This window comes from Dendropsophus ebraccatus, chromosome 6 (genome assembly GCF_027789765.1).
Source record: "Dendropsophus ebraccatus isolate aDenEbr1 chromosome 6, aDenEbr1.pat, whole genome shotgun sequence".
In the NCBI taxonomy this organism is placed as follows: domain Eukaryota; kingdom Metazoa; phylum Chordata; class Amphibia; order Anura; family Hylidae; genus Dendropsophus; species Dendropsophus ebraccatus.
The window spans coordinates 15201695-15226049 of NC_091459.1; the positions used below are offsets into that span (position 1 = coordinate 15201695).

A 24355-nucleotide genomic window follows, 5' to 3' on the forward strand; every position below is an offset into this window, starting at 1 on the left:
TTCCGTGCACATTGTGAAAATTGGAAATTCCGTGAAGGGTATATTCACACTGAGGAATAAGCGAGGAATTAAAGAGGAAAGTTTTCCTTTTCTTCATCTCTAGAGGATGTGTAAACTCTTTGTGCAGAAAGCGGATCCGGGCCGGAACATTCCGCACATAAATTCGTTGTTAGTGGAAACCCCATTGAACACAATGGGACATTGCTCTGTACATATTTTAAGGTGGAGTTTTAAGCGGAATACGCATAAAAAAATAAGTGCGGCTTGAAATTCCTCAACTATTCCTCAGCGGGAACCTACCCTAAGGTTTGTATAAAACCTGTAAAAGTTACGAAGTATATAAAATCCTACAGTGGATAAAGCCTAGTAACGGAAGAACAGGCAGATCTCTCCCACAAGGGTATAGATATAACAGATGTAGAAAGACAGAACAGCCGCGTCACGCACCAAAGCCATCAACAAACAGTCCCGTAATACCGGATCTTGGCCGCCACCTTGGATATGTTGCTGACCCGCCCAATCTGAGGACGGTAGAAGAGTGTAAGTGTGCGTTGTGACAGCTGGGGGTATAGAGCCACTTCCGTCTGTATTGTAAAATCTTAGTGCTAAGGGGAGTGCATGGCCTCAGAATCGATGCGAGTCATAAAAATCCCTTCCCACCACATTGTACCTAAGAAGACGAGGTTTACTGCCTGGGAAAGAGCGAGGGAAGCCGTAGAATTAGCAGCTCTGGAGTTAGATCTGCCACAATACCAGAAATAAGATATGAGAAGGTTCTTGGCTCCCCTCCCCCCACCACCTCCTGTTCCGTACCAAACCCTTTGTAAATCCTCTCATTGTAGTTTGGCAACACATGTGTAATGTAATGCTAATAAAGAATCCTTGTACAAAACAGGTCTAATACATTGGTCCTTTCCGGTCTAGTTGGAGTGGCTCTTCACTACTCCTGCGGTGCAGTTTTTTTTTTTCCTTTTTATATTGTTTTTTTCTATCATATTGTTATATGAGCACTGTTATTACTACACTACATTCCTACAGTTTTTTTAATGCTCTGGGTGTTGCCCTGATCCATTTTCGCCCATATGTGAACGGTTATCTACAGTAACACGCTGTTCATCCGCGCCTTTGTGTCACTGAAGCCGTAAATTACCAATACAAATCATTTCTAGGTTTAGGGTTTTACCGTTCTACGCATAGAGGGGATAAAATAGAGATGTTTGGCCGGCGTGACTGTATAGAATGCATAAGGGAAAGTTATGGCTGCAAATGGACGATAATATATTGGTGCGGACATGCAGAAAACACGTTCCGAAAGGGAAGGGGGTAACGTTTCTAGCAGCCATGGGATGTATCAGTAATTCACCATTGTGGTGGTTCTCAACCTATCCCTTCCACTCGCAGAACTATGTTTTAGAAATAAGTGTGTGTGTGTGTGTGTATGTATACATATATATATATACACACACACACACACACACACACACACACACACACACACACACACACACACACAAACCTATACTTACACATACATATACATACGTGATGCATTGTATATATTGGACATGGAATTGCCTCTGGGATGTTTACTTGGCTGAATTGCCTTTTATTTGTACTAAGAAAGTTAGTTTTATTGTGAGGGTAGGGATCCAGTTTTGTTTTGTTTCTATTTGTTTTTTTACCCCCATAAAAGTTGATCGTCCAATATGTATTGGGCTGTCCAGGCATGCTGGCATTTGTAATTTTGCAACAGATGGAGGGCTGAAGGTTCCCCAGAATCTTGTAGAAAATTTAAACTTGTCATCTTTTGGGTATGTGCACACTGAGGAATTTGAAGCGGAATCCGCTCTTAATTTCCGCTTGAAATTGCTCCCATAAAATTTGTACAGAGCAGCGTCCTATTGTGTTCAATGGGATTTCTGCTCTGTTGTTCACACAGCAGAATTTTCTGCCACAGATCCGCTTTCCGCCCTATAGGCGTGTTAACACTATGGAATCTGGGTGGATAACCCGCTGCGCGTTCCACCGCTTGTGCCCGCATGTATCTCTGCCATGTCAATTCTGAGGGTGCGTACACACTACGGATTCCGCTTGTATGACCCCCGGCGGATTCCATCGCTCGTACCCGCACAAAAGAACTGACATGTCAATTCTTTCGGCAGAATGCGGAATCTGCACAGGTGGAGATGCGCCGCCGCGCGCAGGTACGAGCGACTGAATCCGCCGCGGTTCATACATGCAGATTCTGTAATGTGCACGCACCCTTACGGCGGATTCCGCTAGAGGAATCCTATAGAAGTCAAGGGGGCTCCTATTCTGCCAGAGCTGAATAGGCAAGGAATTTCAAGCAGAAAACTTTCTCCAATTCCTTGCCTATTCCTCAGTGTGCACATACTCTTTGAGCGTGTTAACACTACAGAATCTGCACGTATAACATCCAGCGCATTTCCCCCCCCCCCCCCCCCCCCCCCCCACTTGGCTCTCCGCCCCTGCCATAGACTGTATTCAATGCTCGGGCAGATTCCGCCATCCGCCCAAACAATTGACATGTCAATTCATTGGGCGGTCGGCGGAATCTGTCTAAGCATAGAATGGAGTCTACGTGACCGGCGGCAAGTCAAGTCTGGGTGAGTGCCGGAATCTGCTGGATGTTTTCTGCGTGGATTTCATAGTGTGAACACACCCTAAGTCACGAAGTAGTCTTTAAATTATTGCGATCTATTGCGCTAAGCTGTATTCTGGATGAATAATGGAAAATAGTTTTGCCAGGTTCCATATGTCGGGGCCATAAAATAGGATATGTTTCAATCTGCTACTTTAAGAAATTAAAATGATAAAGCAGATGACCGATTTTGCTGCTGCCCAGATTATTTCTCGTAGCTGCTATGTCCCGGCCAGGCCTGTATCTGTGACCGGGAGTGGAACTAGTCAGACTTGATGCTGCTCATAGATTGTCGGCTTTTTTTTTTTTTTTGCCGGAAAAATCCATGGTCAGTCAAATCTGCGGTTTACATCCCCACCGATGGCTGCTTGTATTCAGGTCCATCCGCAGATAAGTATACGCTCATTTGCATATGTTTATAGGGATAAATGTTCCAATTAAATTTAAATACAAACAATTGGATTCTCGACAACCCTGCAATCATCCGTATGTATTACACACAGATGTCTGGCACGATCCGTTCACCACAGCGTGTAGTAAATTACGGAAAGTCCATATTTTTACAACGCATCTAAAAGACTGAGGAAAGGGGTCGGTGACGTGCCGGAGTTCCTGGTGGGGGGGCAGGTAAATATTTTTAGATGCTGCGGCGCTCCACTTATACCTCCAGGCCTGTTGTACAAACTCTTCGGAAAGTGCTTGAAATTATCTCATTTGGCGTCTCCTGCTGTACTTAAGAGTCTCCATATTTTACAGCTGATGTCATTGCTGCCAGTGGGTAGAACATACGGATGAACACAATGAATGTCCATGTAGAGGCATTACACTCCGGGGAGAGAGAGCAAATATTTCAGCTCTGGCTAATCGGAAAGGTTTCCGTATGTTGGATGTAAAGTCGGTGAAAAAAAAAAAATAACACCTAAATTCCGCCGATTGTGCAATTGAAAAACGAGTAATTCGTGCGTAGAATATATGTTCTATCGATAAGGAAGTGCTAAGGATTATGGTTAGGTGGAAGATTTGTCAATGTAGATCTCTGAATTTGCATACCATCCCTTTCCGCAGCAAAAGTCAAGGTTACTGTGCTTAGTGTTTCAGTAAGGTGAAACTTGTCCTGACCCTCCAGAAGTTAAATTTACTCTTAGGAGCTGTTCACACAGTGTGATTTTTTTTTTTTTTAAAGACCAAAACGGCCTTTGTTGGCAATTAAAACCACAAATGTTCTTGCCTTAAAGGGGTTGTCCAGCGAAATTTATTTTTCTTTCAAATTAGAAAGTTATATAGATTTGTAATTTACTTCTATTAAAAATTTTTGTCTTCCCGTACTTATCAGCTACTGTATGTCCTGCAGGAAATGTTTTATTTTCAGTCTGATACAGTGCTCTCTGCTGACATCTCTGGTCGAGACAGGAACTCTGTCTTGGTTTTCTATGAATCCCCATAAAAAAACCTCTCCTGCTCTGGACAGTTCCTGTCTCGGCCAGAGATGGCAGCAGAGAGCACTGTGTCAGACTGAAAATAAAACATTTCCTGCAGGACATACAGTAGCTGATAAGTACGGGAAGACAACATTTTTTAATAGAAGTAAATTACAAATCTATATAACTTTCTAATGTGAAAGAATTTCCTGCAGGACATACAGTAGCTGATAAGTATGGGAAGACTGGAGATTTTTTTTAATAGAAGTAAATTACAAATCTATATAACTTTCTGATATCAGTTGATTTGAAAGAAAAACATTTTCGCTGGACAACCTCTTTAAAACAATGCACTGCATTGAACTCTATGGGAAAATTGACGTTTGCTACGGCCGCACAAATAATTGACTTATTATTTATCTGCAGCCAACAGTCCAGGAGCTATGGCCGTTGTTCCAGCTCTGTCCACACAATGTATGGCCGTTCTGATGCATAGAGTTCAATGCTTAATTGGATTGCAGGCACCACCCATATGTGCCCTCAATCCAAATAGAATAAAACTATGTTCTACCATATCGGCCGCAGGAATATGTCAAACTGCAGCTGCTGTTTATACAGAGTGTGAACATAGCCTTAGGCTATGTTCCCACAAAGTATTTTGGTCAGTATTTTGCAACCAAAACCAGGAGTGAATAGAAAACCTAGAAGGGCTATGTTCACACTCTGCGGAAGTTGAGTGGTTGGCCATTTAATGGCAAATATTTATTATAATAGTTATTTTAAAATATAGCCTTTATTTTTTCAATCCATTGCTGCTTTTGGTTGCAGAATACTGTATGGGAACATAGCCTAAGGGCCCTATTACACTGAACAATTATCGTTCGAAAAATCGTTAAATCGTTCAGATTTGAACAATTGTTTAGTGTATTAGCAGATAACGATTAAACGACCAACGAAAAATTGGTTGGACCTATTTTTATCGTTTGCGTGTAATAAGACGTCGTTCGCAGTAGTGGCGAACACAGTGGCCACAGGATGACGATCATAAGTTACAATCATCGTTCCATGTAATTGGGTGAACGATTTCAGGTCATTCGCCATAGCGGTCGTTTGAGTTTATCGTTAATCATTGATCGTCGAAAAATCGCGTAGTACCCTAAGGCTGTGTTCACACAATGTATGAACAATCGGCCATTGTTTGGCACTCAAAAACAATGGCCGCGAGAGTCAAACAAGGGCTGTTATTGCATTGATGTAGATAATTGACATGTCAATTATCACAACGGCCATTATTTGCATTGATCTCAATACAGCACATTTCTCTATGACAAGAATGGCCGTTGTTTCAATTTAAAAAAATTGAAAGGATACGTTGTGTGAACATAGCCTAAGGCTGCGGTCCATTAGGATCCTTTGTAGCGGATTCCATTCTGTATGGCGCACTTTTGTCTGGTAAAATGCCTGACTCCAGGCCGGAAACTTGCTAGACCCCCATTATATTCAATAGGGTCCATCTGGTGCTGTCGCTGTCTGGCATTCATCGGTTCCAGCACTGGTGTCAGGTCTTGTTGTTCTGCTCTTACGAATGAGTAGAACAATGAAAATATGAACAAGGCCAGAAGAGAACATTGTCTGACTGTAGATTCATGAATAACGTGGGACTTTTTAAAGCAGTTTTACACAGGTCGGTTATTGGTGGACGGGAATGCTGGTTGGCCCAGCGATCAACCGACGAGCAGGATATCGGTTGTTTGTCGCCTAATCACATTAGCGTCAACTAATATCATGGGTACTTGGCTGCACATCTTTCTGTATAAACAGGAATCTGAGGCCGACTATGATGAAGTTAACGGGATACTTCGGCGAAATATTTTTTTCTTTCAAATCAACTGGTTTCAGAAAATTATATAGATTTGTAATTAACTAAAATTTTAAATTTATTGGGGTTCTATTTCCAGTCTGACACAGTGCTCTCTGTTGCCACCTCTGTCCGAGACTAGAACTGTCCAGAGAAGGAGAGGTTTTCTATGAGGAATTTGCTGCTGCTCTGGACATGGACAGAGGTGGCAGCAGAGAGCACTGTGTCAGACTGAAAAAAATACACCACTTCCTGCAGCAGTTGATAAGTACTGGAAGAATTGAGATTTTTAAGTAGAAGTAAATTACAAATTTATAGAACTTTCTGACACCAGAGTACCCCTTTAATAACCCGCACGATGGATTAAGCTGTGTAAAAGGGTTCTTGGTGAGTTCCTGTCATGTATCTCCTCAGCAGTGATGCCCAGATGACCTCGGGGAGCATTATAACTTTTTTTTTTTCTTGGTCTGCTCATTGGAATGATACATAACATGACGGTACCCTGCTAGCTGATATTTTACAGTACTTGTTTTCAGCTTCGGAAATTTTTTTTTTTTTTAAATTCTTGAAATGGAATGACAAAGGGCATCGCTGCCAATTGCTGTCCTATGATTTTTTTTAAATGTGCAAATATTATTTTTATGATAATTCGCTCTTTAAAGTTGGTTTCCTTTTGGAGGGGGGTCATAGGTTAACTTTTCTTGCTTCATTTTCATAAACTAGTAAGTCGCCGGGGAGGAAAAGCAGCTTTCCGTTTTCATCAGACTTAACGGGGGTTATTGGATGGGTCATTCGGCATCTAATCAGGACTGGAAAAAATAACCCTTTCCACCCTAGATAGTCCCAGCCTTGTTTTTTTTGAAGATTGCTTCAGCTCGGATGAGACGAAGCTGATGGAAATGTTAATTAAAGTCAAGGGCCGCAATGTTCATATCAGCTTGGTGGCAAAGTGACGGTGACATTGGAGCTGCGGAGACTTGGCAGCTGTCTAAACTTTCTCTGCTATGACTCACTGGGGACGGGGATACGGCGTGCCATTGATGTGCTGGCTTTGTGGGGAGGACGCACTATTATGGCAATTGTTAACGTCCATGTGCGAGGCCGGCTTCACCTCTGCGCTCAGTCTTGGTCCCGTTCCATGGGGTTTTTAGGACCAATTAATGAATCCCAATAGATTCCATTGTATCTACTGTAGCAACAAATGTTTCCTACGGCCACATTCACAAGTCAACCTATCCTATTATTTCTGTCCCTTTTTTCATTGTGGCTAGCACTCGTGCTTTGTAAGACCCATGTGATCCAAATTAGTAGGAAGCACCTGTGTACATAAGGGAAGGATCTCCTAATATTCTCCCATTCTACCTGCAGAGGAATGGAGAGAGAGGTAAGAGCTTGTTCACACTTGTGTTGCTTGGCGTCCACTTTTTCCACCTGCGGGGTTGCAGGGCCATTCCGTGGCCCCCCTTCTCTGCTTGCGCACATTTTGCGAGGATTGTGGTCGCTGACCGGCACAGTGATGTTTTTTTGGTTAGGGACTCATGTATCAGAAGACCTGCACGTGGTACATGAGGCAATATGGTTTGGCCAAATTATATACTAACTTCTGATGTTGGTTTTAAATGTAGCTGAATAAGCTTTCGTGTCAGCCATGGGTGCGATGTGCAGTCATTTCTGTCTTTTTGGCTTGTGCTATCCTATTATTTTTTTTATCTTTTTTAATTTTTTTTTGCGTCGGATGTATTAATAGCGCAATAGAAATCAATGCGTTGCAAAGGATTCAGTCATTTCTACGTGGTAAATACTGATGAAAAATACTGAAGTGTGAATGAGGCCTAAGGGTACTATTACATGGCCCGATAACTGTAAACGAGCGCTGATCTGCTAGATCGGCGCTCGTTTACTGGGCCTATTACACGGCCTGATAATCGTTTAACGAGGGCTGCATGGACATAGTTACCGATGTCCTTGCAAACCTTGCTTAAACTCTGTACATTACCTATCCATGGTGCTGGGCTCCTCCTGCGCTCTGCTTCTCTCCAGGTCCCGCACGCTGCAGCTTCAGAGCGGCCTGTCTTAGCGGACAGGCCGCTCAGCCAATCACTGGCCACTGTGGTCTCGGCCAGTGATCGGCTACAGTGAGCGAGACCCAGGGAGAAGCACAGCACAGGAGGAGCCCTGGACCATGGATAGGTAATGTATGCAGTTTGCAAATCATCAGCCACTGACTGCGCACCGCTATTACATGTAGCAATGCACGATCGGCGCCCGACAATTATCGGTCCAAACCTATAACAACAATCAGCCGATGATTGTTGTCATTGGCTGATCGTTGTGTTTATTACATGGAACCATAATTGGCCGGATAGGGCCGTTCCTTGTAATAGTACCCTAAGAAATGATTGGAAGGTGAATACACCCTATAAAGCTGATGGCAACTTAGACATTTTACTGTTTTTTTTTGTTTTTTTTTTATATATATATATATATATATATATATATATATATATATATATATATATATATAAAATAAGAAGCTGACTTTCTTGAGTGCTCGGAGTTGTAGTTGATATAAGGGATTTTTTTTGCCATTGCAGTTTGTTGCAAACATTTTGTAACTTTTTGTAAACGGACGTAAACTCCATCTGCAATGATGGGATGAGATTAGGGCGCCCCTGGAATTCTTTGGACACAGTTTATTATATGCAACATTACATCTGCATTTGTTCCGCTGACTAGTACATAAAGATCGGAAAATCAGCTCTCGGCATCTGGTCCAATTTGTGGCACCCAGATGCTTCGTGTGTTTTTTTTTTTTTCCTTTTTTTTTTAAAGGCTGGTTCTTCTATAGGAAAGCTTGTTTTTACATAGAATTTTTAGTAGCTGCCCTGAAGTTGCTTCATGCTATAAACCCTACAGTGAAATCTCTCTATCCAACATCAATTCTGCGAGAACATTTTTAGAATTCTGTTCCTCTGTTTTCAGAGCACATTCTGACTTGACCTATAGAAATATTTGGATGAGAAGATCACAGCCTTTTTTTTTTTTTTTTTTTTAAACACCCTTTCGTACTGACTTCTTGCCATTTTTGGACATGTCCGCTGTCACCATTTTGGCAGTGTCTGTCCCACTGTCCAGTCCTCCTTATCTTGGACACTTAGTATATTTGTGCTGATATGGGTCCCTGCTGCACGGTATACCTCTGCTGTGCAGCTCCCCGAAGCCATGGCTGTGGCCGTAGCTTTAAAGTGGGGAAAAAGTACTTTTATTCTGCCATGGTGCAACTAGTCATCTGGGCAGGGAGCCACCCCCGACTAGTCGCTTCTCTCGGCCTGTCAATAATCACCACAGAGCGCGCTGACAGGCAGAGAGCTGTGACTAGTCACAGGTGGCTCCCCGCCCAGATGACTAGTTGCCATGTCCATCCCGGCACAGCAGAATAAAAGTACTCCCCCCTCCCCCTCCTGCTGTAAAGCTACTAAATAAAATAAAAAAAATCCCTATACTACCCTTTTCAAAGGGGATGTGTCACCTAAATTTTCTTTTACTGATTAGAGCAAGATGCTAAATTTTTTTTATTCTAATCTGTTTCTATTACTTTCTGACCGTATCTTTTTTTTTTTTTACTTTGTTTACATTGTTATGGGATCGTCCATATTGGCTGGACTGTTCTTAACAGCATTTAGCGACATGCTTTACAGCAAGACTCGTGGACATAGAGGACAATAGACAGACTTTGTCCCTTTAAAGGCCGTATTACACGATAGTTTGAAAAGATCGTTCGCATTTAAACGATGATCGTTTTGTGTAATAGCAGACAACCATTAAACGAGAAATCGTTGGTCATTTGATAGCATTCTGACCTATTTTTATCTTTGATCGTTCGCACATCGCTCAGTGTAATAAGTCATAGCTGAAACATATGTAGTAGCGACGACAAAACGACTGCAAGAACAATCATAAGTAACGACCGTCGTTCTGTGTAATTGGCCGAATGATTTCGAGTCATTCGCCATAGCGGCTTTTTGAGATTTTTAATCGCTAAAGCTTTGGCTGTCCAGGCATGATGGGAATTGTAGTTTTGTAACAGCTGGAGGGCCTGACTTTGACCCCCATGTTCTGACATGGCTAGTAATGCCGGTCAGTATGGAGGGGCAGTATGTTTTGCATGCACGGTTGTGTCCATCTCTACACGCAGCACGTCTATGCCTGCAGAATTGCACAGTCTGCTCTTGGGTAAGAAGACTAAGCTGCTTGCAGATATGGAAATGACGCCAGAGCATTTGTTTTGCTTCAGTGTCGATTTCCCCTGATTACCATCCCTTTAAAATGCATGGAAACCCGCTGAAAACCACACAAGTGTAAATCAGCCTCTAATCCCGCTGTAGAAATATGGCTCTTTATGCAGCGGCTCTTACTTTGATGCAGCCTTTCCCCCAACCTTATGTTCACAGAAAACATGAATTTTATATTCAAGCCCCACAAACTATAAGAGAAGACTAGAGTGCAATGCTTCTCACTGTTTTGATTTCCTTTGTCTTTGTCTGAGCTACAAGTGGGTAGATTAGTATAATTTGGGAGTTAAAGGGATTGTTCACACAAAAAAAAAAGTCTTTCAAATCAACTGGTAACAGAGATTTGTAATTTACTTCTAATAAAAAAAAAATCTCCAGTCTTCCAGTACTTATCAGCTGCTGTATGTCCTGCAGGAAGTTGTGTGTTATTTGTAGTCTGGAGAGCAGTAGAGGTTTTCTATGGGGATTTGCTACTGCTTTGGACAGTTCCTTACATGGACAGAGGTGGCAGCAGAGAGCAATGTGTCAGACTGGAGAAAATGCACCACTTCCTGCAGGACATATAGCAGTGGAAGACCAGAGTCTTTAATCAAAGTTCAAGGGGTTGTTTACACAAAAAAGTCAACTGGTGACAGATTTGTAATTAACTTATTTAAAAAAAAAAAATTATATATATATATCTCAAGCCTTCCAGTACTTATCAGCTGCTGCATGTCCTGTAGGAAGTGGTGTATTTTTCCAGTTTGGAGGGCTAGAGAGGTTTTCTATTTCTATGTTTTATGTATTTGTTACTGCTCTGGACTGTTTCTGATATGGAAACAGAGAGCATTGTGTCAGACTGGAGGGAAAACACCACTTCCTGCAGGACACGCAGCAGCTGATAAGTAATGGAGGACTTAGTAAATTACAAATCTCTGGCACCAGTTGATCTGAAAGAAAAAAAAATTGTTGAACAACCCCTTTAAGCTTGCTGTTATATTGCTCATAGCTTCTTCACTAGAGCCGTCATTCTGTACTTCATATTACAGGCAGCTTTCCAGAGAAAATATTACAGAGCTCCCCAGATCCATACTGTCTATAAATATGTAACCTGCGATGGAATGACTGTCTAGTTTGTGTATTTATTTAGCGATGTATTTCTGTAGGTAAATGGAATATAAACCTTATTCTACAATAAAGGGGCACTCATCACACTGTCCCCTGTCCCGGCTAGGAGTCACCTGCAGAAAGTTGCCGTAATTTTCCTCTCTCCCGGTGGGATTGGGTGGTTATACACATGGAACGAGGCCTCTCCATAAGTCTGAAGACAGCTTTTCAATAACTCTTGGAGGGGAAAATTGGTGTAAAATATACTTTTAATATGTGCCTCCTAATGTCAACATGGCTGTGTCTTCAGACCGGAGCGGCCGTTCTTGGAGAACGTAACATTTTAGCACTAGTGTTGACCTTTTGGCTAGGGACTGGGACTCGGGTGTGTTATTGCAGCATATTTCTACTAAATCCTGACTGAGGTGGTTGTGTTGCTGGTTTAGGCTAGGACTATAAGATGACTTTGGCTGGGACACGCTAAGTCCGCTATGGTGCGCTTCGAGAATTGTGCGATCTTGGTGCATAACGTGGACGGACCATTAACCCTAATATAAATACTGCTCCGTTGTCCCCTTCCTAGTTAAAGGGATAGTTCACCAAAAAAAATTTCATTCAAATCAACTGGTGTCAGAGATTAGTAATTTATTTCTATTAAAAAAATGTTGTCTTCCAGGACTTATCAGCTGCTTTATGTCCTGCAGGAAGTGGTATATTATTATTTTAAGTCTGGAAGCAGAAAAGGTTTGCTATGGGGATTCGTTGCTGCTCTGGACAGTTGCTGACATGGACAGAGGTGGCAGCAGAGAGCACTGTGTCAGACTAGGAAGAATACACCACTTCCTGTAGGACATACAGCAGCTGATAAGTACTGGAAGACGAGATTTTTTGAATAGATGTAAATTATAAATCTATGGCACTTGTTTTGAAATTTAAAAAAAAAAATAAAAATGTTGGTGAACAACCCCTGTAAGCGTATCGTACTGCACTAGACTTTTGATGTAGGTTTGTAACGTCAAAGATATTACTATGGTTAGATGCCAACAGGAAAGGTCTAGTTGCATTGGCAACCCAGTATTTGTCTAGCCCTGCCCATATACATAGTGCGTATGTGTGGCACTGCAACATGAAAGACCGGTGTGTGTCTCTGGAAAGCGTCCAATGTTTGTTTTATATGGGAATAACTTCTTTTTATGTTATGATTCAAGTTAATAATCTTTTACGGGATATTCTTTTGTTTTGTGTAGAAACTCTCTTGGACACTCGATGGACTACATCAGAGCTGGCATGGGTCACCTATCCCGAGTCTGGAGTAAGTAGAAAAAATAAATAAATAAAATTATATATATTTATTTATTTATTATTATTATTATTTATTTATTATTATTATTATTATTATTATTATTATTATTATTATTATTATTATTAATAATATTATTATTAATATTATTATTATTATTTTTTTTTAAAGGCTGGGTTTACACTACATTTTTGAGATCTGATTTATTTTTATTTTTTTTCCATCTGTTTTTGCAAAAAACTAATGCATTTGTTTGCATCCGTTTTCCCATTGGCTTCCATTATAAAAAAAAGATAAAAACGCATCCTTTTTTTTTAACGTACACAAAATGAGGTCAAGTACGTTAAAAAAAAGATGCGTTTTGATTTGATTTATATATAGGTAGATAGATATAATGGAAGTCAATATAAAAACGAATGCACAGAATTGCATCCGCTTTTCCATCCGTTTTTCCATCCATTTTTTTTGCAAAAATGTATGAAAAAAAAAAAAGGAATGCAAAAACATAGTGTGGACTCAGCCTAACCTTCTAGATCCTTCCAGTTACTTTAAAGAACTCCATAAACAGAACATATTTCTTCCTTCTGTTCCTCATCTTGTCCTTTTTTTTCTTTGTAGTGGGAGGAAGTAAGCGGCTACGACGATGCATCAAATCCAATTCGGACTTATCAAGTGTGCAATGTGCAGATGTTGAACCAGAATAACTGGCTGAGGACACAGTTCATACCGCGACAGGATGTACAGCGTGTCTATGTTGAGCTGAAATTCACCGTACGGGACTGTAACAGCCTTCCCAATATCCCCGGATCCTGCAAGGAGACCTTCAATCTCTTTTACTATGAGTCTGACACGGACTCGGCCTCTGAGACCAGTCCCTCCTGGATGGAGACTCCATACATTAAGGTGGATACCATTGCACCGGATGAGAGCTTTTCGCGACGCGACTCTGGTCGTGTTAACACTAAAGTGCGGAGCTTTGGCCCCCTCTCCCGCGCTGGTTTTTACTTGGCTTTTCAAGACTTGGGTGCCTGTGTTTCCTTAATTTCGGTGCGTGTTTTCTATAAAAAGTGTCCACAGACAATAGCAGGATTTGCTAGTTTTCCGGAGACGTTGACGGGTGCAGAACCCACTTCCTTGGTCATTGCCCCCGGTGCTTGTGTGCCCAATGCCCTTGAAGTTTCTGTGCCACTAAAACTCTATTGCAACGGAGATGGCGAGTGGATGGTACCAGTGGGTTCTTGTACGTGTTCAGCAGGATATGAAGCGGCCGCCAAGGACACGCAGTGCCTAGGTAATCCCTTTAAGACTAAACTTCTGTACACGGGTTCTTTCCATTCTTTCCATATCTTCCTTATTATCCATATTCTATCCGGTTTTAACATCTCATTTCCTTCCCTAGCCTGCAACCGTGGCACGTACAAGTCCAAGCAGGGAGAAGGGCCCTGCATTGCCTGTCCTGCAAATAGCCGAGCCCCGTCTACCGCAGCCACCGTCTGTTCTTGCCAGATGGGTTACTACAGAGCTGATGGAGAGACGGCGGAGAAACCGTGCACATGTAAGTGTTGAGGAAACCGGCCTGAATTGTGTATATAGCTTTATATTCTGGTACAGATGTTTAAAGGAGAAGTCCGGGGGGAGGAATAAAAAAAGACACCTATGCTTTGCCGGGATTGTGCCGCACCACCGGGCTCCCGTTCCCTGCCGGGTGTCATCATCTTCCAGCTTCTGGGTACTTCAGATTCACAAACGGGTGGCATTTAGCCCATTCAGCCAATCGGTGACCTCAGTGGTGTCCCGCCCCACTCACTCCCTGACTGGCTGAGCGGGGCATCCATCAGCCGGGTCGTGACCTAGTCGGTGGGGAGCAGGATATGGTATTGTGTGTTCTCCCAGCCCAGAATAATTATTTTTATTTTTGCCTGTACCGGACTTCTCCAGTTCATGTGTTGGAATAAAAAGAGTTGTAAATGCATTTAAAAAAAATTGTGAATGTATGGGATTTGCTTTTCTAGGTTGTGCTTTTTCCGGTTATATAGTTTTTTTATTGAGTTTTTCACAAAATTTTTAAACTTACAACAAAAATAAAGTGTAATTATACCAAGAGTACAAAATATATAGAATGTATATAACAAATTTGTACTGGTAATATCAAATATACAAGAGTATAGAAACATGTTGTGCTTTTACTTAAAGGGGTAGTCCAGGGTAATATTTTTAAGTTGGAGGTGCTCATGGTGGCAAAATAAGAAAAAAAAATTCTCATCTGCTGCCGGTCCTGGGACTATTCTGCTGTTAAGAGCTTCCAGTTCTCCCTTCTTGAAACATAGGAAATGTCCACTTAGCCATTTATAGGTTTGGACAGGAAGATCTAAGCGTCAGCAGCAGATGAGAACATGTCTGTGTTGTGTCTTACTGCCACCCATGAATATTAATGGAATCTGAAGGGGACGGTTCCAAACTGTAACTAAAAGGAGATTCTTGTGTTTTTTTTTTTTTGTTGTTTTCATCTAAAAAATGTGTGAATTGAGTTACACCAAGGAGCTTGTGCATGTGTCCATGAGTCTAGTAATCTCTTAAAAAGGGGCAATCCGACGAAACTGGTTTCAGAAAGTTATATAGATTTGTAATTTGCTTCTATTTTAAAAATCTCCAGTCTTCCAGTATTTATCAGCTGCTGCATGTCCTGCAGGAAGTGGTGTATTCTTTCCAATATGACACACTGCTCTCTGCTGCCACCTCTGTCCATGTCAGGAACTGTCCAGAGCAGGAGAGGATTTCTATGGGAATTTGCTCCTGCTCTGGACAGTTTCTTTCATAGACAGAGATGTCTGCAGAGAACGCTGTGTCAGACTGGAAAGAATATACCACTTCCTGCAGGACATACAGCAGCTGATAAGTACTGTAAGACTGGAGATTTTTAAATAGAAGTAAATTACAAATCTATATAACTTCTGAAACCAGTTGATTTTTAAAGAAAAAAAAGTTTCGCTGTAGTACCCATTTTAAAGTTTCCCATAGAACTATGCACTTTAATTTTCCAGGGTTGTCTTACCTCTGCTTTTATGTAATTTTTATTTTATTTTATTTTATTATTTCAGCTGTGCCTTCTGCACCACAAAATGTGATTTCCAATGTAAACGAGACATCTGTCGTCCTAGAGTGGGGAGAACCCGCAAACTTAGGTGGCCGGGAAGATATATCTTATAACGTGATCTGTAAGAAATGCTCCGCGCGGCTGTGCTCCCGTTGCGACGATAACGTTCAGTTTTGGCCGCGTCAGCTCGGAGTCACCCAGCGACATGTCTCAGTCAGTCATCTCCAGGCTCACACAAAATACAGTTTTGAAATCCAGGCGGTTAATGGAGTGTCGAGCAAGAGCCCCCACCCTCCAAATTATTACTCTGTGAATATAACCACCAACCAAGCTGGTAAGTGCGCACTTGAAGAACTGGAAGTGTTTTGATGTAAAACCGTGAACATGATAAAATAACAGGGTGATCAGAACTGGTGGTGTAATTATAGGGTGTGCACGAACATGACATCGGGAACGGTGCTGGCTAACTTAACGCTGACTCTGTATACTTCCCTTCCAGCTCCTTCGGCAGTTCCTATTGTACAGTCTCATGGCAGCTCTGCCAATTCTCTCATGTTATCCTGGGCGCCCCCCGAGAGTCCAAACGGCATCATCCTGGATTACGAGATAAGATATTACGCAAAGGTGAGTGGTAACGCCTACAGCTCTTCAAATCCGTTCTCGTCTTCTAGCTTTTTTAAATTAAAAAAAATTAAAAATATTTATGGGCAGGGGCTGGGAGAAAAGTAAAAAAAAAACCAATGGGGGAGATTAATCAAACATGGTGTAAAGTACAATTGCCTCAGTTGCCCCTAGCAACCAATCAGATTCCACCTTTTAATTTTCCAAGGAATCTGTGAGGAATCAAAAGTTAAACCTGATTGGTTGCTAGGGGCAACTGAGCCAGTTCTACCATACACCAGTTTGATAAATCCTCCCCAATATACTTACCTGTCTCTTTTTCCCTGCTGCACCACATTACCGGGCTCCTATACCTTGCCGGGTGTCCTCTTCTCCCGGTCTCTGGGTACGTCACAACGCGGGTTGAATGTCACAAGTGGGTGGGAGTAAGGCCGCTCAGCCAATCAGTGACTGCAGCGGTGTCCCGCCCCAGTCACTGACTGGTAGATCGGGGTGTGCGTCAATCGGCTTGTGACTTGGCCGGAGGGGAGCTAAGAAGACAGCCGGCAGGGTCCAGGAGCGGGACACAGCACTGCTGGTACCAAATGTGTGAAAATATGACTTCTTTTTTTATGTACCCCTAGCCCAGAATAATTTTTTTTGGCCTGGCACGAGACTTCCCCTTTAACCCCCTCCCGCCGCTCCACAGTTAATTAACGTCACTGCAGCCTGTGCCTGATGCTGCAGCGACATTAATTAATGATCCAGGATGACACAGGCGCAGGAGGTGCGCCTGTGTTATCCACGGCGGGTCCCGGCTATCGGTGGTAACTGGGGACCCGCCGCGACTCTCAGCACCGGAGCCGGTGCTGAGAGTTAACCCTGTAGCTACTGCGGTCAGCACAACCGCAGCATCTATAGGGCTCCTGACAGAGAATTCTCCCTCTACAGAGGGAGAATTCTCTGCCGGTGTCCATCGTGGGCTCAGATCGCAGAGCCCCGATCATTATGATCCCATAAGCTGATGTCCAAACACGACCTGGGCATTGAGGCATCAGTGACCCCAGGTCGTGAAAGGGTTAATATACATTCTACTGTAGACTGGGTGTAAATAGATGTTCTTCTTGTCTACTTACCTTCACAAAGTCTACGTAATTTCAGCAACATTAAGTTATATTTATTTTCTCTTTTCTTTCATGGTCAGGGCCATAGCGGTGCTGGAAACACAGTGACCAGTCAGCGCACCAGTGTGCGTGTGGAGGGATTGTTTCCAGACAATATATACGTGGTACAAGTTCGTGCTCGTACAGTAGCTGGATACGGCGCATACAGCGAGCCGCGGGAGTTCCCAACAGTAGCTGTGGATGGTGCGTAAATTCTTATTTTTAAATTCCTTTTCTTTTCAATTTCTTCTTTCCCTAAAGCTCAAATGAATCCTCCCTAACCCTATTAACAAATCTTCTTGAGCCGTAGATTTACCCCCCCACCACATCTTGTCTTGAGTTGTTTTCTAACGTCCCGCTACTAAGTACGTTATGTGTTTTTTACAGTTTTATTCACTTTTTCTTCCCTTCATCGTCTACTATTACAATCTCACTTGTCATCATCTCCTCCATATTTTAGTTTTTATACTTTAGCAGCCAGACGCTCTTTTCTATGCAGGTACGCCTCCAAAGTAATCCAGACTAACTCACTGGGGGCATGTACATGTCAGCGTGTTAGGTTAGGCTGCTGCCAGTTGTAACAAGCCAAGGGAAAGTTCTATTTGACAGGCTCTAAAGCAATGGTGCCTATCCGCTAGAAATGAAAGACGCGGCATAATTATGCTCCCTACACTTTAGCTTTGAATAGTATTTTTTGGTTCCTTTTACAATCTGGTCATTTAAATCCAGTTTCTCTGCCCAGGTCAGGTCTTAAAGTGTAACTGTCACTTTAAATGTCGCTTGTCAGACATCAATAAGTATCAATAGTACAAGTGATTGTAAGAAACTCTCTAATGGGTTTTACTAAGCAAAAGAATTTCCTTCTGTGCTCAAAAAGCTTTTTTCCTACCTCCTCCCTCACTTCAGAAGAAGCAGGAATTTTGTGTCCATTATGCTCTATGGAGGGGGGAGGGGTCAAGGGGGGTGAGGGAGCACAGAGAGGAGAAAAGGCAGCCCTGCAAAACACTACACCCTGCAATCTCCTCTGAGCACTGACATTTCTGACCTCTAAATTCAGCATTTTATGTGCCCAGACAGTCTCCAAACTGTACAGCTGCTTGTCTCCTCTTCCTGCTTACTCATCCCTCCCCCTTCATAGGTTATATTGGGGCTCAGCAAACCAGTCTTCACTTTGCTCCTCTGTAATGAGAGGACAGCTTTGCCTGAAAATGTACAGATAAGAAGTGAGGTGGGGGGGGGGAAGCTGGGAAACAGCTTTTTGAGTACAGAAAAAGGCTTTTTTGCCTAATAAAACCTATTACAGAGTTTCTTAAAATCACTTGTACTATTGATTTGTGCCAAGAAATAATATTTATTATTATTATTATTATTATTATTATTATTATTATTATTATATGACAGTTATAGTTTAATAAGTTATAGCAGAGAACATTGATTAGATTGTATATACTTCTGTGCCATTGTTCATATGCTATTTGCTTCTTACCCAAATCTGCTGCCCCTAACCATTTCTAACAGGCAGGTGCTCCCCTCTCTTCACTCTTTCTCCTCTCCTTTCCCCTTCCCTTTCCCCTCCTCCCGTTTATCAGTCCTCGCTCCAAGCGCCTTCTTGTCCACCGATTCTGCACTCTGTCCTTGTGATTGGTCACTTCCTTGATATTCCTGGACCCACTGATCCCTCACTTCCCCTCCTCCTTGTTTCCTTCCATGTTTCCCCCACAGGGGATCGGAGCAGTCTCCAGGAGCAGGTCCCGATGGTTGTTGGCTCTGTGACAGCTGGCCTCATTTTTATAATAGCAGTGGTCGTTATTGTAATAGTTTGTTTCAGGTGAGTTGTGTACTGGGGTAGAAACCTGGTTGGGGGTAAAATAATGTATGTTTTATTTTAAAGCGTAAAGGGGTTGTTCACCAAAAATCTTTTTTTTTTCAAATCAACTGGTGCCAGAGATTTGTAATTTTACTTCTATTAAAAAAACCTCAAGTCTTCCAGTACTTATCAGCCGTTGTATGTCCTGCAGGAATGGACAGAGCCGTGACTAGTCACTGGCAGCTCTCTGCCCAGATGACTAGTTACCGCCCTTTTCCCGACCTCAGGCGTCTGATTAAAACCACTTCTTCCCCCATGTAAAGCTACTACCATAGACGCTCAGGGAGCTATACGGTGCAGCCGGGAACCATATCAGCACAATTGTACTGGTTGGTTCCCTATAAAGTGTCACTTTCCTGTGTGTTTGTTTTTGTCTTTGCAGAAATCAATAGTCCAGGCGATTTTAAGAAACTTTGTAATTGGGTTTATTAGGCAAATATGCCATTATCTGCATTCAAAAAGACTTTCCCCAGGCCCCCCCTCCCTCCTCTCTCTCATCCACTGCTCATTATCAGGAAATCTCGACTCTTACATCAGTCGAGCCCTGTGTAACCTATGGAGAGGGTAGGGGGGAGGAGGGAGATTAGTCGGCAGCAGAAAGCAGAAAACAAAGGATTACACAGCGGCACCTGTTTGAAAGCCGTATTCAGAGGTCAGACAGGTCAGTGCTGACTTCAGAGGGGATAGCCCGGTGATGTAGCTGTAAATTAACTCTTTGTTGTCCTGTGTTGGTGCCTCATCTCCCTCCACCCCTCACCTCTCCATAAGAGAACCATGAAGACAGGAGGGAGAGCTTCAAACTGCTTTTTCATGATAAAAAATGCATTTTTCGTCTAATAAACAAACAACAGTGACACTTTAAGATCCAATATATCCTGTTTTTGCTGTAAAAGTAGAAACTTCAGATTGTAACATAAACTCCAGATATGAGCTTCTATATTATTGGGGTATCCCAGTGTAAAGTGGGCTGACTATATATATTTTTTATTCTGTTTAGCAGAAAACAGAGGAATGACCCCGAATCTGAGTACACTGAGAAGCTGCAGCAATACAGTGAGTATGCTTTTCACTTGCCATAGACTAGTGTTGGTCCTCACTGGTCCCTTAGTGATGATCCTATGCTTTGTATTGCCTGTGGATGGATGGATGTCTCATTGTTGTAGAAGATGAATGGTCCCTGCCCTCTTATTAACCTGTGATTTTATATCCTCTCCCCCCTGTTTGTGCCATTGACGGGGACGGCTTTTTGTGGCTGGAGCATCTGATGACCTTTCTTCTGCTAGTTGCAGCTGACTTGCTTGTTCTGGGTGGCTGCACATTATGTCTCCTCTCACTATGCATTGCTTGGCGATTTGTAATTAATGTCCTGTGGTGTTCAGCACTAATTGGCACTTGTTAACACTATTTCCAGCCGCCCGTATTTCTCCATGCTTGTTGGGAAATTGGAGTCTGTCGTTTTATATTTGTGCCCATGATAGACCTCCGCGTGTGCCATCTTTTATCTTTTACCTTTTTATGATTTTGTTCTTTTTTGTATTGCTATATTATATATTTCTTAAGTTTTTTTTTTTTTCAATTCTGACGCAAAAACGAGATTGCACGTTCTGTTGTCATTTTTGCAAAAAATATGTTGGGCACAAGATGAAGAAATCTCATGCTATGAGTTGTAGAGTGTTGTTTTTTTTTTTTGTTTTTTTTTGCATTAGCATTTTTTTTAAAATTATGAAATCCTGCAGCCTAGAGGGGCAGGAGGGAAATTGATTATAAATAGTAACTAACCTCTCCCTCTCCCCGTGCCGGTGGTGAGTGGCGGGACTGGCCTCAGGACGCCTGCTGGGCTTCGGGAGCTGACACGTCACAACCCGGCTGATGGACTGGCCGCTTAACCAGTCAGTGAACGGGGCAGGACGCTGCTCTAGTCACTGATTGGCTGAGCGGCCAGTCCATCAGGCGGGACAGGCCTCTCCCCCCCCCACAGTCATGACACCATCACAACTCGGGGGGGGGTAATGCCTCCTGACGGGGGTCCCGGAGCCATCCCCACCGCTCACCGTGGGCACGGGGAGAGGTAAGTTACTATTTGCAATCAATTTCCTCCCTACCTTCGCCGTCTGCCAGATTTCATAATCTTCAAGACTACACCTTTTAAAGAGGTACTTCGGGCTGGGGTTATTTTTAGTGTACGGCTGGGGAGGGGGTGGAAATAGAAGCCATCAGTCACTTACCTCCCCGATTCCAGCGACTGGTCCTGGATTGTGGCCCCGTTCTCCCGTCCCGCTGCCGCTTCCTGGTCTGAGCTACGGCTTGAGACGTGACGTCTCAAGGCAGCTCAGCCATTCAGCGGTCGTACTGGGGTCCCGCCTCGGCCGCTGAATGGCTGAGCTGCCTTGAGACGTCATGTCTTCAAGCCGTAGCTCAGACCAGGAAGCGGCAGCGGGACGGAAGAACGGGGTGTCGTGATCTGGGACCCGGCGCTGGAACCGTGGAGGTAAGTGACCTGCGGCCTCTATATCCACCCCCCTCCCCGGCCATACACTAAAAATAACCCTTGCCCAGCTTACCTCTAACTGTTTGTGCAAAGAAAGTTTCCCAAGTCATGTGACCACTGTCGGTTACAGATTTTGTGATTCCGTCTTGTTTAGTAGTCACAGTCTGTTATTTATTGCCGCTGCACCTTGGTCAGGCATTTGCACGTTTGTCATACAATAGGGGCCTGTCTGTTATCAACCCATCCCAGGAAATGTAGACGACTACCTGTGGTGCCTTGAGTGGCGTAAAGTCTCATCTACTTGTACTTGTAGCTCTCTTTATTGGGCTATTTATCTGTTGGGGGTTAGTGGTCCATTAAATGGTGTTTGCATTCGTTGTGTTTGCTACCTCTAAGTGACGGCCCTCCCCTCATTATGGTAATTGGACGTTGTCAGTGGCTTGTGGCTGTCGGAGCTGCCGCATTAGTAATTTTGTGTTTGGTAAATGACATGATTTCTTGTGACCCATTGTCTGTACATACCAGTCCTCCCCATGAATGGTTCCACCCCTCCCGTCTCTCCCAGTGCCGCACCTCTTGTATTGTGTCAGGTCTTTTCCTTTAAGGAGTTATAATGTATGCTTCCTCCCCCGCTTGCATTATCTATGGGTTACCAGCCATCTTGCTGGTTTTCTTATTCTACTTGTTGTTCCACATGAAGCCCCCATTAACTACAAGAAGACCTATCAATGTCTCCGCAACTTGATTGACTTGCATTCATGGACACCATATTTCTGGGGTTGGGAACCTTGGCTCTCCAGCTGTTACAAAACTACAATAAAATTTTCTTTAAAATCAACTGGTGCCAGAAAGTTTCAAAGATTTCTGATTTACTTCTATTAAAAACTCCCAAGCCTTCCAGAATAACATTAAAATCTGACTACATTTGTCCTAAGAATAACTCTGGCCTTCAGCGTGTCTCTTTGTATAGGTGATTTTGTCGATTTGTTGATAACTGTGCTCCATACTTCTTGTTCTCGCAGTGGTTCCTGGCATGAAGCTTTATATCGATCCATTCACTTACGAGGATCCCAATGAAGCCGTGAGAGACTTTGCCAAAGAAATTGACATTTCGTGTGTGAAGATTGAAGAAGTGATTGGCGCAGGTTTGTCTCTTGGACACGTTAACGTTATCTGTTACAAGTCCGCCGCTTCTTGTTCTCCTCTTAATGATACGATTGGGGATTTATAGCGCAGACATGAGTTTATCATGAATATACTAAGTGGGATGGGATCTGTTACAGGGCACAAAGAACGGCCAGATTGATTTCTTGTCTTCTGTTCCAGGCGAGTTTGGAGAGGTTTGCCGGGGGAGACTGAAACAGGCCGGACGCCGAGAGCAGCTGGTGGCCATCAAGACTCTAAAAGCAGGCTACACCGAACAACAACGACGTGACTTTTTGGGGGAAGCGAGTATTATGGGACAGTTCGATCATCCGAACATCATACGACTGGAAGGCGTTGTGACCAGAAGTCGGCCAGTGATGATCTTAACCGAATTCATGGAGAATGGGGCACTTGATTCTTTTCTGAGGGTAAGTTTGGGGTAATTTATCAGATGTTGACTTAAAGGGGTAGTTCTCAGAAAAAAAAATGTTTTCAAATCAACTGGTGCCAGAGATATGTAATTTACCTCTAAAAAGTCTTCCAGTACGTACCAGCTGCTGTATGTTCTGCAAGAGTTAGTGTATTCTTCCCAGTCTGGAGAGCAGGAGAGGTTTTCTATGGGGATTTGCTACTGCTTTGGACAGTTCCTGACATGGACACAGGTAGCAGCAGAGAGCACTGTGTCAGACTGGAGAGAATACACCACTTCATGCAGGACATACAGCAGCTGATAAGTTTTGGCCTTGAGATTTTTTTTTTTTTTAATAGAATTACAAATCTCTGGCACCAGTTGATTTGACAGAAAAAAAATATATTTTGGTTAACAACCCCTTTATTGATGCACATTATTACCACCGATATGAAGGGAATTTGTGATGGTCACAGTGGTGTGTTTTCTTTGTTGTCTGGGGGAAAACTGTAAATTTTTTGTTTTTGCGTTGTGTTAGTCATAGCATGTCTGAATTCAATAAGGTAAACTGTGGGTTTAATCTGCTCCGTGACATAGTCTGGAATCATTTACAAGAAACAATGATCTAAGTTCCAGTCTGCGGCCATGAATGCTAATCTAATATACATTTTCATTAGTTTTCGCATTGTTTCTAAAGTGAAGGCGAACGAGGAAATAAATGGCGTAAATAATAATTACATATAAATGTCCCTGCCACAAGTAAATGAATTGTCCGGTGAGACCCGTGTAGGCGAACGCTCACTAGAGGAGGCTTAGGCTGGGTTTACACTACGTGTTTTTTTTTGGTTTTGTGTTTTTTTTTCTCCGTCCAATTTGATCCGTTTTTCCATTGACTTCCATTATAATAAAAAAAAAAGCATCAGTTTTTATTTTTTTTACGCTAAAAAAAGACACATTTTGATCCGTTTTTAC

General features: G+C 42.8%; 1 protein-coding gene across 2 annotated transcripts in view; it reads left to right on the forward strand.

Moving 5' to 3' along the window:
- EPHB3 (EPH receptor B3) overlaps window positions 1-24355 on the forward strand; it is a 45296-nt gene that overhangs the window by 17169 nt on the left and 3772 nt on the right. The window contains exons 2-11 of one of the 2 annotated variants that reach the window (XM_069974535.1): window positions 12564-12628; window positions 13235-13907; window positions 14016-14171; window positions 15715-16044; window positions 16210-16334; window positions 17515-17677; window positions 19196-19301; window positions 20338-20393; window positions 22851-22973; window positions 23155-23402. In XM_069974535.1, coding sequence (XP_069830636.1) covers window positions 12564-12628; window positions 13235-13907; window positions 14016-14171; window positions 15715-16044; window positions 16210-16334; window positions 17515-17677; window positions 19196-19301; window positions 20338-20393; window positions 22851-22973; window positions 23155-23402 — 2045 coding nt within the window. The remainder of the gene's footprint in view (window positions 1-12563; window positions 12629-13234; window positions 13908-14015; window positions 14172-15714; window positions 16045-16209; window positions 16335-17514; window positions 17678-19195; window positions 19302-20337; window positions 20394-22850; window positions 22974-23154; window positions 23403-24355) is intronic. The other variant, XM_069974536.1, reaches the window with a different exon arrangement.